The 13,368-nt window shown below is 41.4% G+C and overlaps 2 protein-coding genes across 2 annotated transcripts; one reads left to right on the top strand and one right to left on the bottom strand.

The window, feature by feature from the left end:
• Nucleotides 1-782: 782 nt before the first annotated feature.
• Nucleotides 783-6,835, bottom strand: nae1 (nedd8 activating enzyme E1 subunit 1). The gene is made up of 20 exons (XM_040164918.2): nt 6,668-6,835; nt 5,394-5,497; nt 5,256-5,316; nt 5,138-5,168; nt 4,972-5,043; nt 4,645-4,724; nt 4,311-4,420; nt 3,731-3,840; nt 3,568-3,630; nt 3,425-3,488; nt 3,246-3,337; nt 3,071-3,130; nt 2,847-2,980; nt 2,612-2,687; nt 2,374-2,413; nt 2,167-2,253; nt 1,977-2,069; nt 1,771-1,885; nt 1,640-1,689; nt 783-1,530 (listed from the first exon to the last, which is right to left on the bottom strand). Exons 1-20 carry the CDS (start codon nt 6,715-6,717, stop codon nt 1,421-1,423), a joined length of 1,602 nt encoding a protein of 533 aa, XP_040020852.1. The 5' UTR covers nt 6,718-6,835; the 3' UTR covers nt 783-1,420.
• A 656-nt stretch (nt 6,836-7,491) lies between these two features.
• On the top strand, nt 7,492-13,368 carry ca7 (carbonic anhydrase VII). Its single transcript, XM_040164931.2, has 7 exons — nt 7,492-7,694; nt 8,173-8,370; nt 9,865-9,983; nt 10,207-10,302; nt 10,513-10,575; nt 10,668-10,823; nt 12,167-13,368. The coding sequence occupies exons 1-7, from the start codon at nt 7,655-7,657 to the stop codon at nt 12,284-12,286; spliced, it is 792 nt and encodes a 263-aa protein (XP_040020865.1). The 5' UTR covers nt 7,492-7,654; the 3' UTR covers nt 12,287-13,368.

Raw genomic sequence — 13,368 nt, 5'->3', positions numbered from 1 at the left:
CACATTAATCAAACAATGTAATATGTTGTATTAGGAGGAAACCTTATTCCCTTTGTGTTTTCTTTAAGAGTGGAATGAATACAGAACTAAGAACGAGAAGACGACCTTGCAGGGTTCAACCGAGCTTAGTTTAGCATTATTATACTGTGGATGATGTTATTCCCACTATTTTACAGAGCGTGAACCTTTTTTTCGATCTAACAAAAAGGTAAACAGTCTGGTTTGGCCTAATGAACCTGGCACTGCAACTCCACGACCATTTGAAGAGAGAGCGAGTGGACGGACACGTGATCATCTATTGAGGCAGTGCACGAAATCCTCATTCAAGAAACGGCCACAAGCTCCCTCCTCTCCTCGAATTCCATTCTGCCACAGCCCAGCGCTACAAAACAAAATGATCTAGCAGGACTTTATGTTGCCTCTTATATCATTTTCATTACAATGACAGGCGCCTTTTGCACTAAACAAATATTGCTCGGTAACGTTTTTTGTTAACATCTCACGGCCGATAAGGTCAACTGCAGTCTGTCTAAAAGGTCAGGAATTGGTCACTTAAGGTATGTGAAATAAACTTGGGATCACATGTTCAACAGTTAAAGATGGAGGGCGCCCTCTGGTGAAAGGAGGTTGCATGTGCAGCCTGCATGGGGGCAGGTCTCATGATGGGCTTGTCCTCTATTGAGGCTAAATGACGGTAATCTGTGAATAAGACACTCAAAGTCTTTACCCCACTATCTGAATAGGAGGTGCACATAGAAAAGTTGTCTAATGAGCAAGCAACACACTGTACCACATGCATGTTTATTAAGGGTCAACTTCACTTTTGTATTAAAAATAATCAATTTCAGGTTAAATATCCAATGTTTTACAGCAATGCTTGAGTTTAACACTACATACAGCATATTCATTTTAGCCAAAAAAACGCTCTAGTAAGTAAACAAAGTGCTGCTACATGTGATATATCATCCATTTCACAAAAACACTACATGACGGTTTTGAGCCTGTAAGTCCGCCACTACAAACGCAGGAGGAGAAAATGTTCCGTGGTTACTATCTTGATTGGTCTCTTCAAGAATTTAGGATTCAGAAGAAGATCGAGTCGTCGCAGACTTGTGACCTCCGTCATTGAGCATGAAAAGCGTTTTTAGGTTTTCGTGCACACATTGTCGGTTATCCCATCTGAAACATGATGAAAAAGCGTTCTTTTAGTACTGATATATCAACCCAACCCGGTCTTTTGTACGTGGCCCAGGAGAGACAAGGTAGTCCTTTTCCTCTCAAAGTTACATTCCATGAATGTATAATATTTTATCTTCTTTTTTTTTTCTACCGCAAATCTTTTGCAAGTCTTCCTGGGCGCAGTCCTTCTGATCCTGCGCCTTCTTCTCTGGCGATTTCGCTAAGCAAACTGGTGAAGTATTCACAACTGTAAGGTGGCAGAGGTCTGTGACATTGCGTTGTAAATGAAAGTGTTGTTGAAGGGCACAAACTGGTGGCTGATGATCTTGATGGCCTCTTGAGCCGCAGAACCTACAGAAACACCATTAAACAACAACACAGAGAAACATGTTTAGTTCATCGGCACTGTGAAGCTGAGACGTGCTTTGGTTCTTCAATTTCTGCAGAGAGGAAACATTACCTCCCAAAAATGCTGCAACGGTGTGTGGCTCCGCTGCACCGTATCGACAGCTACCGAAGGGTAATAAAAGTAGTTATTTGCCATAGTCTTAATCCCTCTGACCAGTAAATCAAACCGTGGCCGTGACTCACAACTCATGGATGTAATCGTCTTTGATGTTGACGTTGAGGCTGTACTCCTGCAGGAGGCTGTTCACACAGAGCTTCAGTTTGCTGATGTCGTCCTCCACCTGGTAGTTATACACTCCTGAAAAAGAGAGTAATGGCAATGTGGTAAAAGATGGGGGAGACTCTTTGTTTCTGTATAGCGGCATTGGGAGGAATGCTCTTGGCGGTACCCGGGTAGCGAGAGTGCAGCTGGTAGAAGCGATCAACGGCGCGAAGCATGAGGTAGAAGACCATCTCGCTGTCTGGGTTGTCCATGCTTGAAGCTGAGGGCACACAGCTGTTGTTAATGGGCAAATCATTTAGGAAATGACTTTTGAATTTGAATCGGGGAAGTAAATTTAAAAAAAATCGCCAACTTACTGATTTCATCTTTATTTACTGAATCCACACTATATTCTTCAGCCAGAGATCTGCAGCACACCACTCTTAGAAAGGAGGAGTTCTTACCTAGACACCAACAGTGTAATTAAAAGCTGCTGTATTTTAAGTAGGATTGTTTTCCCCAAAGTATTTATGTACTGTGTGCATGTTTATATACCAATGGATTATAGAATCTATAACACTTACAGAACAGTTTGATGTCCTTGTCAGAGATGCTTTCTGGAGGCTAGTGGAGAATGAAAGTAACTCCATTTTAGTCAAAAACTATTTTAGGGCCCAGTGTATTCTTTTTTTCTGTTCCACTATTTGTTGGATAGCTGTACATCTATTAACCGCCTAAGCAGCCAAGTGCACAATAGCAACAACAGTAATATGGTGACATTAGTTATTGAAATTTTGAGGTTAACTAAGGTTAACCACCTACCTTTCCAATGGACTGTAATAGACATTCTACATGCTTAGAAACAGCCAATGCATCCTGCATGGCCTTTTCCCTGTAACTGAAATCAAAACACACAAAACAACAACAGATTTATTATCTAATCATGACCCGTTAGAAAGAAAGACATAGAACCACATCAGAGTATTTGTCTGGGAAACTTTTCTGTTGCACAAAAGAATCCACCTCGTCGGTTGGCACGCGTGTGTCTCACACTTACACATTCTGAAGGTTGATGAACTTCTGAGAGTCTGCGATCATGTCTGGGATGGTTCCCCGTACAGGTAGACTTCCATTACCTTCCCTGAAAGCAAACTCCTTGACAGCTCGCAGCATCACCCAGAAGGACGGGGTCTGGTAAACAAACAACACAATAAAACAAATGTCTCAAAAACATCGCCAATATAAAAACAGGAGTATTATTTTTAAATGGCAAGTAAAAACCTGTGATGTGATGTTGTTACACGCCTCACTATTGAAGAGGTCTTCGACAGCACTAGGAATCTGAGGAAAACCAGCAAAGTTACCAGAGGAGTTTCCCATAACTGGACTGTTAAACTGTAGAAAACTGTTTGGGTTTGGAAAAGGTGACATGCGTTGAATATTTGAGATCAGGCACCTTGGTGGGATTCAAAGCAGTATTGACATTCTTGATGGCTTCTTCAAAGTTCTCTTCGTCTTCTGGGACACCGTGGTCGTTCTTCAGGATCCCTGAAGGAACAGACGTCCCATATAAATCCACGTCACACAGTTAAGTCACTGAACTTAAAGGCAAATGCAATCCAGCGTTTCAGATACCTTCCCGAATAAACTGTCTGAAGGCCTCCTTCTCCTTGTAATTTTTCGGTGGCTGACTGTTGTGCTACAAAGACAAAATACATTTTTTTTATTAGGCATACATATCAGTTATTGAGTATGTTTCAGGAATCCTGGCGCTGTACCTCACTGAGCCATTGCTCCAGGTGCTTGGCAACGATGATGACCCATGGCGTGTGACTGTGATCCTGCAGAGTAAATAAAGCATGAAATAATATCAAGTTGTGGGATGTGCAGTTTAAACTGACTAATGTCAATAAACAAATGACCTGAATGTAAAGCCCTCACCTTTCTGTCCATGCTGTCAAGATTGTAGGACTCAATGTGGTTGTTCAATTCGGAAAAGGGCTGGAGTAACCTCAGGTCCTCCAAAGCGTTGTCCGGATGGGATTCGATCACTGAAGAGAAAAGCATGGTCACAACACCACAGCTTGTTTGCGCTCAGGCAAGCTGCTGCAAGTAAGAGCGTAGCCTGGACCTCATATTTACTTGTTATTCATCACAGTAATGCATTTGCAATAGCTTGAGTTCTTTCCCAACTGCACACTGAAGCAATATCCCTGTACGAATTATACCAGTTAAACATTCAGATTAAAAGGTTGTCATTGAATGAGTCACAGTGTCATGATTTTATTTATGATGTATTTAGAGACAATGCACACTAATCAACAGGTGTAGTGTAACTATGTCAAAAATGTGAAAAAGCCATGGGTTTAAAGTGTAATGTAAGTCGCTTTCGATAAAAGCGTCTGCTGAATGACCTGTAATGTAATGTAAGTGAGCCAGAAAGTCTCATTTGCATCTGCTGTCCCCGGCCAGATGTTTTAATAATACGAGATGGATTCTAAGTGAATTGTGTTGGACTCACCTGTATGCTCCTCCACCGCCAGTCTCATGTAGCCAATCAGGCCGTAGCATTTACAGACCAGGAAAGGTACAGAGGCACTCCACAGAACCGATGCGAGCCTCAAACATGTGCTGTTGGATATGAGAGAAAATATGACAAATACATTCAACAAAAAAATAAAGCAATATTGAATTAAGCAAATTCAGCAGTATGTGGCAGGAAAACATGGCGCACTATGAAGACGATCCGCCCACATGTAGAATGCTCATAGCTCAATCTATGACAGACGTTTCTTTGAAATTATACTAAAACAATTTAGCATACTATATGTATGAAAATGAACCATATCTCATACCTTTCTGGCAAATGGACCCCAATAACTATGGTAAACCGGTTGAAAAACTCTGGGTTGTTGTCCAGAAGCTTGTTTGGACTCTGCATATGGAACAGAAAACACAGAGGGATCTCTGTCACTATCAGAGAAGTGACACGGACCGGAGGACATGCAGCTTCAGTTGATTGATTACTCTAAATAGCCTGCAGGAGGGACTGAGAGTGAGAATGGATGTAGGTCTCTCTGTGTCCAGCCAGAGATGTATCCTCCCTTTGCCCAATGTCTGCTGGGATCAACTCCAACTTACATTCATACTGAAACAATATTACTTAAAACTTAGATACCAACCTCCTCGACAAAGTTCCCAGAGACATCGCTGTTAAGTTCTTGCAGCAGCTCAGAGGCAGCCTGTGCTCTGTTCTGCAAAATAAAACCTGAGGTAAAACAAAACATGGAGGGATGCGGGTGGCAGGAATGGAAATTGTGCACATTTTTATAAAACAGCATAACATACCTTCCCAATGCTGTTGTTGCTAAGGAAAAAACTGAAGACAAGATCAAGTGAGTGAAGATAGAAAACAGCAAGAATATCTAAGCTTAGATAAAAAGAAATTTAAAAAATACAGTCTTACTTGTTTCCAACATCTTCCCCAGAAACTGTGTGTCCATCAACTATGGTGAATGCTCCAATACCTGACGAGGAGATCAAATGATGTAATCACAAAGATGCTTTCAGCAGCACCATTGGCGAGGAGCCAGATCCGTTTTACCTGGAAGTACCAGATTCTTCAGTATTTCTGTTCCAGTTGCTGTGGCGTTGATGAGACACACGTGTGCGTTCTCCAGTGCTTCTTGGCCATGGTCGCCCCACAGTCTGAAATATTCCACGCACATTTGTTGCCACCTAACGTTAGTGATACAGTTCATCCTGAACCGCTGTAAAACAAAACAGCAAAACCACCAAGCGAGAAAACTGCGGTCAAGCCAGACGGCGCGTTATTTCGCGGTACGTGTGCACACGATTGATTACGGTAGTGGGGTGTAAAAAATGACTTCAAAATAAGAGTAGTTCCACTGAACGTGTCAAACTCACTTAAGTCTCATATATCCATGTGGTAATACATTAAAAAATAGTGAAAAAGATACAGTATATGTGATATACAGTCTATAAATGATAACGTTAAACTCAATATAATTATTACTGCATGCAAACTTGAAAAGGAAAAATCAATTGTGTTATTACTTATTCAAATATATTTATAAATAATTAATTTACATAGATCAGAGAATATCATTCTTATGTAGCATTTCAAACTTAAGGCCCTTCAAAATATCTTTTATGAGCCAACTTCTGTTCAATTTCAGATTAGATGTTAAAGGAAATAATCAATAGTTACATAATAATTTCACTTCAGGCTGATATTACACCACATCAAGGTGTGACTGAATGTCATAGGGTTAGAAGATATTTTGTATAATATATAGGATTGTATATACAATATATTGCATCTATTTCACTGTCTATTTCATTAATTTTTAATGCATTATAACAATTGTATATGATTTACAGACAGAATGAGTTTGACACGTTCTATCACGTTCAGTCGAAGTGATCTTTTGAAGTCGGTCACTACCGTAATCTCCAGTATACACGAGTACCGCGAAACAGCGTTTATCCAAGTGGAGGCGCGCTGGACCGCAGTGCGAGAACGACTAAATCCACCTTGTATCGCGCTGCTACAGCATCAGACCACCGCACACCATTACAACCACAGTGAATAAAGGGTTACGTGAGGTCAGTGACGGTTGTCATTAGACAGGCCGTCACTTCTGAAGGAAGGGCAAACACCGAACATAAAAACAACACATCCTATTAGCATTGTAGCTAACGCTTTAGCTCACCGATGTGGTATTTATAATAACGCGAATAGTGAGCTATTGCTGGCTAACGTTAGCATTGATGCCTCTGCTGGGAACTCTCAAATGAAACCTGCAGGGTATTTAACTAAAGGAACACGACACCTACGGCAAAGTTTAAAATTACCTGAGTTGCCTGTCGTATTTCTGTTCTTTGGAGGCTTTGGTGGCTGCCATGGTATCTTTTCAATGAAGGAAGTCTGAGGACGCATTTAAACTTCCTCCTAAAAAGGCAGATTCGACACAAACATACCCGTGCTTAAATCCGACAACGCAGTTTCGACACAAATTTTCACCCATATTTGGAGAATTTTCCTGGCACAAAAGATACAATTATAACATTTATTTCCGTAATAAAATGATTTTGAAGTTTTTGATTTTAATAGTGAAAGATTTTCTAAAGACTGAGGCAATTTCATGGAATGGCTCATTTTACCTTCAGGACAATGATAAATATATTTCAATTTGAGAAAAGCAACGTATTTGAAAGGTTAGAACCAGAGACATTTAGAACATTTTTGATAGAAGGTGGTTTAAAGATGTAATACTTAACCGAATAAAAATATTTGCCGAATATCTTTCTTAATTAACTTTATTTTTGGAATAAAAACAACAGATAATACATGTTGGAGAAGTACAGAGGACGCAATCACACATTTAAAACAGCAACAATAAAAACACGACAGAAAAAATAATTCAATGTATTAAAGCAGATGGAAATTCTGTGTGACCATTCAATACATATTTGTACTAGTATTTATTTCTAATCCATCCAGTCTAATGGTTTATGATAATTAGTAGATTTATCTCATTATTAAATTCTGAAATAGTTCATTTGTAGTATAATACACTATATATTGTATACACTATTTATGTCATCATCCATGAACTCAATGGCGCTAAACTCTAAAACCTCAGACAGGTGTGCGATGTACGCGCGTGTGCGCGTGTGTGTGGGCGTGAAGGGGCGTGTCATAAAGGGGGTAATTGCCATTCCCCTTCGGCTCTTAAATGCCCCTCATCAATAGCCGCATGTACTGATATCCGCGTCCGTCTTCCACCTGCGCACCGGAGCGCCGACAAAGTTTGGTCAGAGGTGAATCCGCTAAGAGGGATGATGACGGGGAACCACTGGGGATATGGAAAAGAGGACGGTAAGATCGCTCAGCACGCAGGGTTCTTTACCGCGTTTCCCGCAGATCCACAGTGGAGGCAATTAACCGCTCATCCGACAATACCACGCATGATTGCTGCTGTTTGTTTTTTCTTTGGGTGGAAGGATATGCGAGATTAATGCGAGATTAGCCGCTTGCTTACAGGGACGCCTGCTGTCACTTTACACCGACTCTCACTGGGCTGTTGAATGCGAGACATTGCATCGCATCAGTGTCACGGACAATTCAAGACGAGTTGCTCCACTTACAGTGGAGCCTTGTTTGGGATGGAAGAGACCGTTACGAGTCAAGGGATCCCCGATTCATGGCTAATTAAGTGGTCTGGATTTTTTTAGTTAATGGTTTACGGTAGCTTTAAATTAGCTGTGTTGAATTAGAAACACAAATGTTCTATTATTATATGATAATATATCTATTATCTTTTGATTTCTCATGTTTTTCTTTCTTTTATAATAAGGTCCTTCTGTCTGGCACAAAAACTACCCGGTTGCCCAGGGGGACCGGCAGTCTCCCATTGACATTGTCCCTCACCAGGCTTCACATGACCCAAGTCTGGATCCGGTTGTCCTGAACTACGATCAGTGTACCTCCACCAAAATCAGCAACAGCGGAACCTCTGTTGTTGTGGAGTTTGACGACTCGGATGACCGCTCAGGTGAGAATAATCTGCTCTTTACATGCATTTAATTAATTTACAGTTTACACTCTCTATTTTTTCTTGTGGTTGAAGAAAGTGGGAAATCTTCCTTCCTAACTAACTAATCAGTTAAATCTGCACAATCCAAAGGTCCCTCTGGTCTCGATGTGGTGAAAAACTTGAACCACACTAAAAACAGAAATGATTATATTGATGTAGCAGGATTTAAGACTAAATTAGAAAATCCTCGACCGTAATCATTAACAGAGATGACAGTTAAGGGTTAAGCTGTTGTCAGCCACATACAATGGGAATTGTATGTGCAGGTTTGCTTTAAAAAAAACAAAAAAACATAAGCTTGAAAGTTGGGATTACCTTGATTTGCAAACCTTGTGCATAACTGACCATAATCGAAGGTTGCAAATAAACCCCTGATTATGCTGCAGGGAAATGCAGCCAGCAGTTAACTGTATGAGCATCTGTCTGCTGGACAAGAGATAATAACCTCAGGTGATCTCAATGGTTATTATGACCCCATTTGCTTTTATCCCTGGGTGGATCCGTGTTAACCACCCCGTCATTAACATGAATAATAAACTCCGAAATGTTGGTCTGTTTGGCTCAGACAGTTTCCTCAGAGCAGGCGAGTCGCATCACCAAAGGGGATTAATGAAGGTGCAGACCTAATGCACTTCCTCAGCACTTCTCCGCTGTTCTAAATTAACCGCACAAATCCCCTAAATCTGCTGATGTCTGTTCGCCTCATTTTGCTTGTTTTCATATATTTACACATGGCGCTCTGTTATTCTCTTGGTAGGAAAATGAGAATGGAATAAAATATCTGAAGATATTAATATAGAATTATGCAATGAGCTCAAATATCTGTCATTGTTCGATGCAGTTGATTATAATTGATGGATTTCTCTCAGCTATTGTTATTAATCACACCGTTCTTATTTATTTGAATATGGACCAAATCAGCATTTTGCTCCTTGTTTCATTCATGCCTCACTAATCTGACCCGGACCGGTGTGGCCTATTTGTCAGAAAGATGTCAGCAGCATCACGATGAATAACCGTCAGATTAGACTGGTGCTCGTACCCGGCAGCGTGAGCCATAGGCTCTCATAACATTCTGTGCTATTCTGATGATGGGCTGAACGTCACCGCGACATAAATTCAATGTAACCGCTTATCCTTGCCAATTCTTGGAATTCAAAGCTAAAACCAAGCTAACTGGGTTTTAACATTGCTTTAGTTGGCATTGGATAGTGTCTGCAGCTAAAGCTTGTGCAATAGAGCTCTTCTGATAGGCCGTAAAGCATCCCGTCTCTCTGCCGGTGCTCACGTCTCCGCTTGGAGTTTGAATGGAGTATGCTGGGCTGCAGTGGTGCAAAGCTCACAGGACGATCTGCATAGCGTTCTGCTGGAAAGCAATTTGTCTATCACAGACAGACGGACATCTATCTTTTTTTTTTCATTTTGTTTCTCTTTACGTCTCATCTTCTTCAGTGATCCGGGGAGGCCCCCTTGACAACCCCTACAGGCTAAAACAGTTTCACTTCCACTGGGGCGGAAAGGGCTGCCATGGCTCTGAGCACACTGTCGGAGGAAATAGCTACGCTTCTGAGGTCAGTGTCTCAATACTTCACTGTGTCAGCATCCAATCACCAAATCCCAGAATTATCCATTTAGACTCTAGTGTAATAAGATAAATGTGAGAACATATTTTGGCATGAAATAAAACCCATCATCTTTCTTCAGATTAACGTCTTTTTCATCTCAATGACTTGAGTTAATATAGTTCACTTTAAAAGCCAGTTCTGTTTGTTCTATCTCTATTTGCCCTTCTAGCTTCATTTAGTACACTGGAATGCTGTCAAGTACAAGACGTTTGGGGAGGCCGCAACTGCTCCCGATGGCCTCGCTGTCCTCGGCATCTTTTTAGAAGTAAAATGTTTCTCTTAAATTCATTTCCATTTTTCATCCCTCCACATTGTCAGTTTTACAGTTGGTTTTTTTTCCCCAGAGTCAAAGGTGGAGTTGCGTGTTGTCTACTCATTCCTTTTTACTTTTGCATTATTGGCACTTTTTTATTTGCAAACAGAATGGTAGTTCAGTAATCACAACTACCACTTCTTCTTTACCACATCACGTAAGACAGGTGACGACCACAGATGGCTCCACGTGATTACCGACGCTCTGTACACGGTGAAGTACAAGGTGAGCCCTAGACAGGATTTTACTCTTTTTAGTTGCTCTCAGCATTGTTACTGCTTTATAAAAGCGGTTTCCTTTTTTAATTTCTGTTTCAGGGTAGTGTCGCCGATTTCAAAGGTTTCAACCCCAAGTGCCTGCTGCCCAGCAGCCTCCACTACTGGACCTACCTGGGATCCCTGACCACACCCCCCCTGCATGAGAGCGTCATCTGGGTTGTCTTGAAGGAGCCAATCACAGTGTCGGAAAAGCAGGTGTTTGTTTTAATAAATGCACTGCAGTAACTGTTTAATATTGCAGGTTACGTGGCAGTGACTGATTCACTGTATAAATCTAAAATCCTGTAGTGGGGAAAACCTCCTCTCCGCAGGTTCTATTTCCTTGACTAAAACTGGATCTACCACCACTGCTGGAAAAAAAGACCGGTCCAAAAGGCTCCTACAGTTTTACAAAAGTTTCAAACATCTCTCATTTCCAGAAAGGTTATAGATCTGTTGTTATATAGGTATATATCTGATTAATAGCCATTAATCTGTACCCATATTTCTATGAATCTTTCAACATGTAAATGTCAGATTGTGATCTAATGACGAGTTTGTACCTTGAGACACGCTTTAGCTGTAAGTCAGTGGCGCTCCGTTGAGGCTGCAGTGGATCATTTGGCTGTAACATCAATGTTTCCTGGCCTGCATAATGTTTTGCTATGCGCCGATCCAATGCTGCTTGTGTGCTCAATACAAAATTGAGCGTCCGTCTATCTCTACGCTGTAGCATGTGCAGATATTCACTCAGCAGGTACTGAGGGACCAGTACATGAGCAAGCATCATACGGGGGGGCAGGCTGACTTGTTTTACTCACCCACTTTTGCGCTGACTTTAATCACAAAGTTTAGGTCTAGTAACTCCCATGTTGAAGACTAGTTAAGCTGTCTAACCTGAATGTCTGTGCCGCAGACATCCAGGTCCCTCTGCGAGCGGCTCCTGTGGAACTGCTGCCAGCTTCTGGATTGTACTCCCTCACATTTGTAACTCTCTGAACGTACACAAGGAATCCGGAGTCTTAATGGCGGTGGCACCTCGGGTGTAGTCGTCTGTAAACCCATGTTCGTAGCATCGCTGGGGGGGGTGAGGCTGAAGCTAGGCGACTGGCCTCTCGACCTATGACTCCGGTCTCAAGCCTTTGATCCCCTCCAGCTGATTATCCTGATGGACAGATGGCTGGATATGTGCAGGGCTTTAATTGAGAAATGCTCGTATGGAGACACAGCAGGGCGAAGCCCTTACATAACAGGGTATTACTTCGTTTTTTTAATTTTTTTTATTTCCCCTCATAATGGCAAACCTAGAGGTGGAAGGGAAATGGCATAAAGAGGGTCGTGTGTGTGGCTGGTTTTCAGTTTTGAAAGTGGCATAGAGAATATATATGCTAAAATTCAGCAGTTTGTAGGGAAAAATTAACTGATTGTTGGTGTTCGTTTAAATAGGAATTTTCTTTTTGACAGTATCACCAGTGTCCGGTATCAAGCTGATGCTGAACAGAAATGTAATTGATAAACTATAATTTACGGATAACGTTCTTTCTGTCTCTCCAATGTAGCTGGGCAAGCTGAGAACGCTTCTGTTCTCCGGAGAGGAGGAGAATGAGAGGACGCGCATGGAAAACAACTTCAGACCTCCCCAGCTTCTCAAAGGCAGGAAAGTGCGTTCCTCCAACTAATGTGACCCCCACAGGTCTGAAGTCCTAGATTACAGCGGCTCTATAAAATGCATTGATATGATTGTACCTACCTTTATGGGTATTTTTGTCTGAATTGACTTTGCACAGAAGAGTAATTCTCATCACTGCCAGCTCATTGACATGCGTGTGTCCTCTTCTGGTCAGAAGCTTCAATGGCAGAGCGACGCATCATTTTTAAAAATGTTTTAGGGACAACTGAAAGTGATACAATGAAGCAATATAACAATATTAACGTTGCAAGTTTGTTATTTGACTAAACAGTGTTAATATCTGACATTATTATAACAAGCTACATGTAATGAAAATTCAAAAGATGAATGTGTTGCAAAAGCGAGCGCTTGTAAGGTGCTGTCATATGAAACCAATACATGCAGACTGGTATGATGCCATTCTGCAGATACACAGCCTTGGCCTCCTTACTGATCTCGATTGATCCCTCGTTCATCCAGCCCTTTGCTGTGGGATTCCCAGTCCCCGTGAGCATAGATCCCTTCCAGTCCAGCAATCCCAACTGAGAGGGGGTCCCTTCGGCCATGACGTAAGGCATGGAAATCTCTGGTCCTTTAGAGCTCGAGCGACTTGAAATATCCGTCAGCCAGCAGGGTGATAGATTTTCTTTAAATCTGGAGGCCTTGCTAAATATAATGGCTTCAGATATTTCTCATGTGGAATTCCTTATTTATAGGTACTGCGGCTCCAACAAAGCTGCCGATTGAATTCAATATTTCAAACAGTGAATCTTTGGCTTTAAATTGCAGTGCTGCTGTTTCTACCATGCAGGAAGTGACGCCTGGAGCCGCACTCGTAAACATGCAGTCCAACATGTAAATGCTGGGTGTCTCACTTGGGAGAGTTATGGTGACTTTGTCTAATGCAGGTCCTTATTCAGAGGGACCCAAATATTTTTAAGGTACAGCAGTAATGGACTTATTTTGTTTCGATACAATAAACACTGGCAGTTATTTGTTTCTTTATGTGAAAGAACATTACAATTGTAGTTTGAGTGGTTTATGTATTTAAGGTTTTAAAACCTATGAATTAAATAAATGAACTTAGGGTCA

This window comes from Gasterosteus aculeatus, chromosome 12 (genome assembly GCF_964276395.1).
Source record: "Gasterosteus aculeatus chromosome 12, fGasAcu3.hap1.1, whole genome shotgun sequence".
Classification (NCBI taxonomy): domain Eukaryota; kingdom Metazoa; phylum Chordata; class Actinopteri; order Perciformes; family Gasterosteidae; genus Gasterosteus; species Gasterosteus aculeatus.
This window is presented reverse-complemented; position numbering and strand designations above follow the sequence as displayed.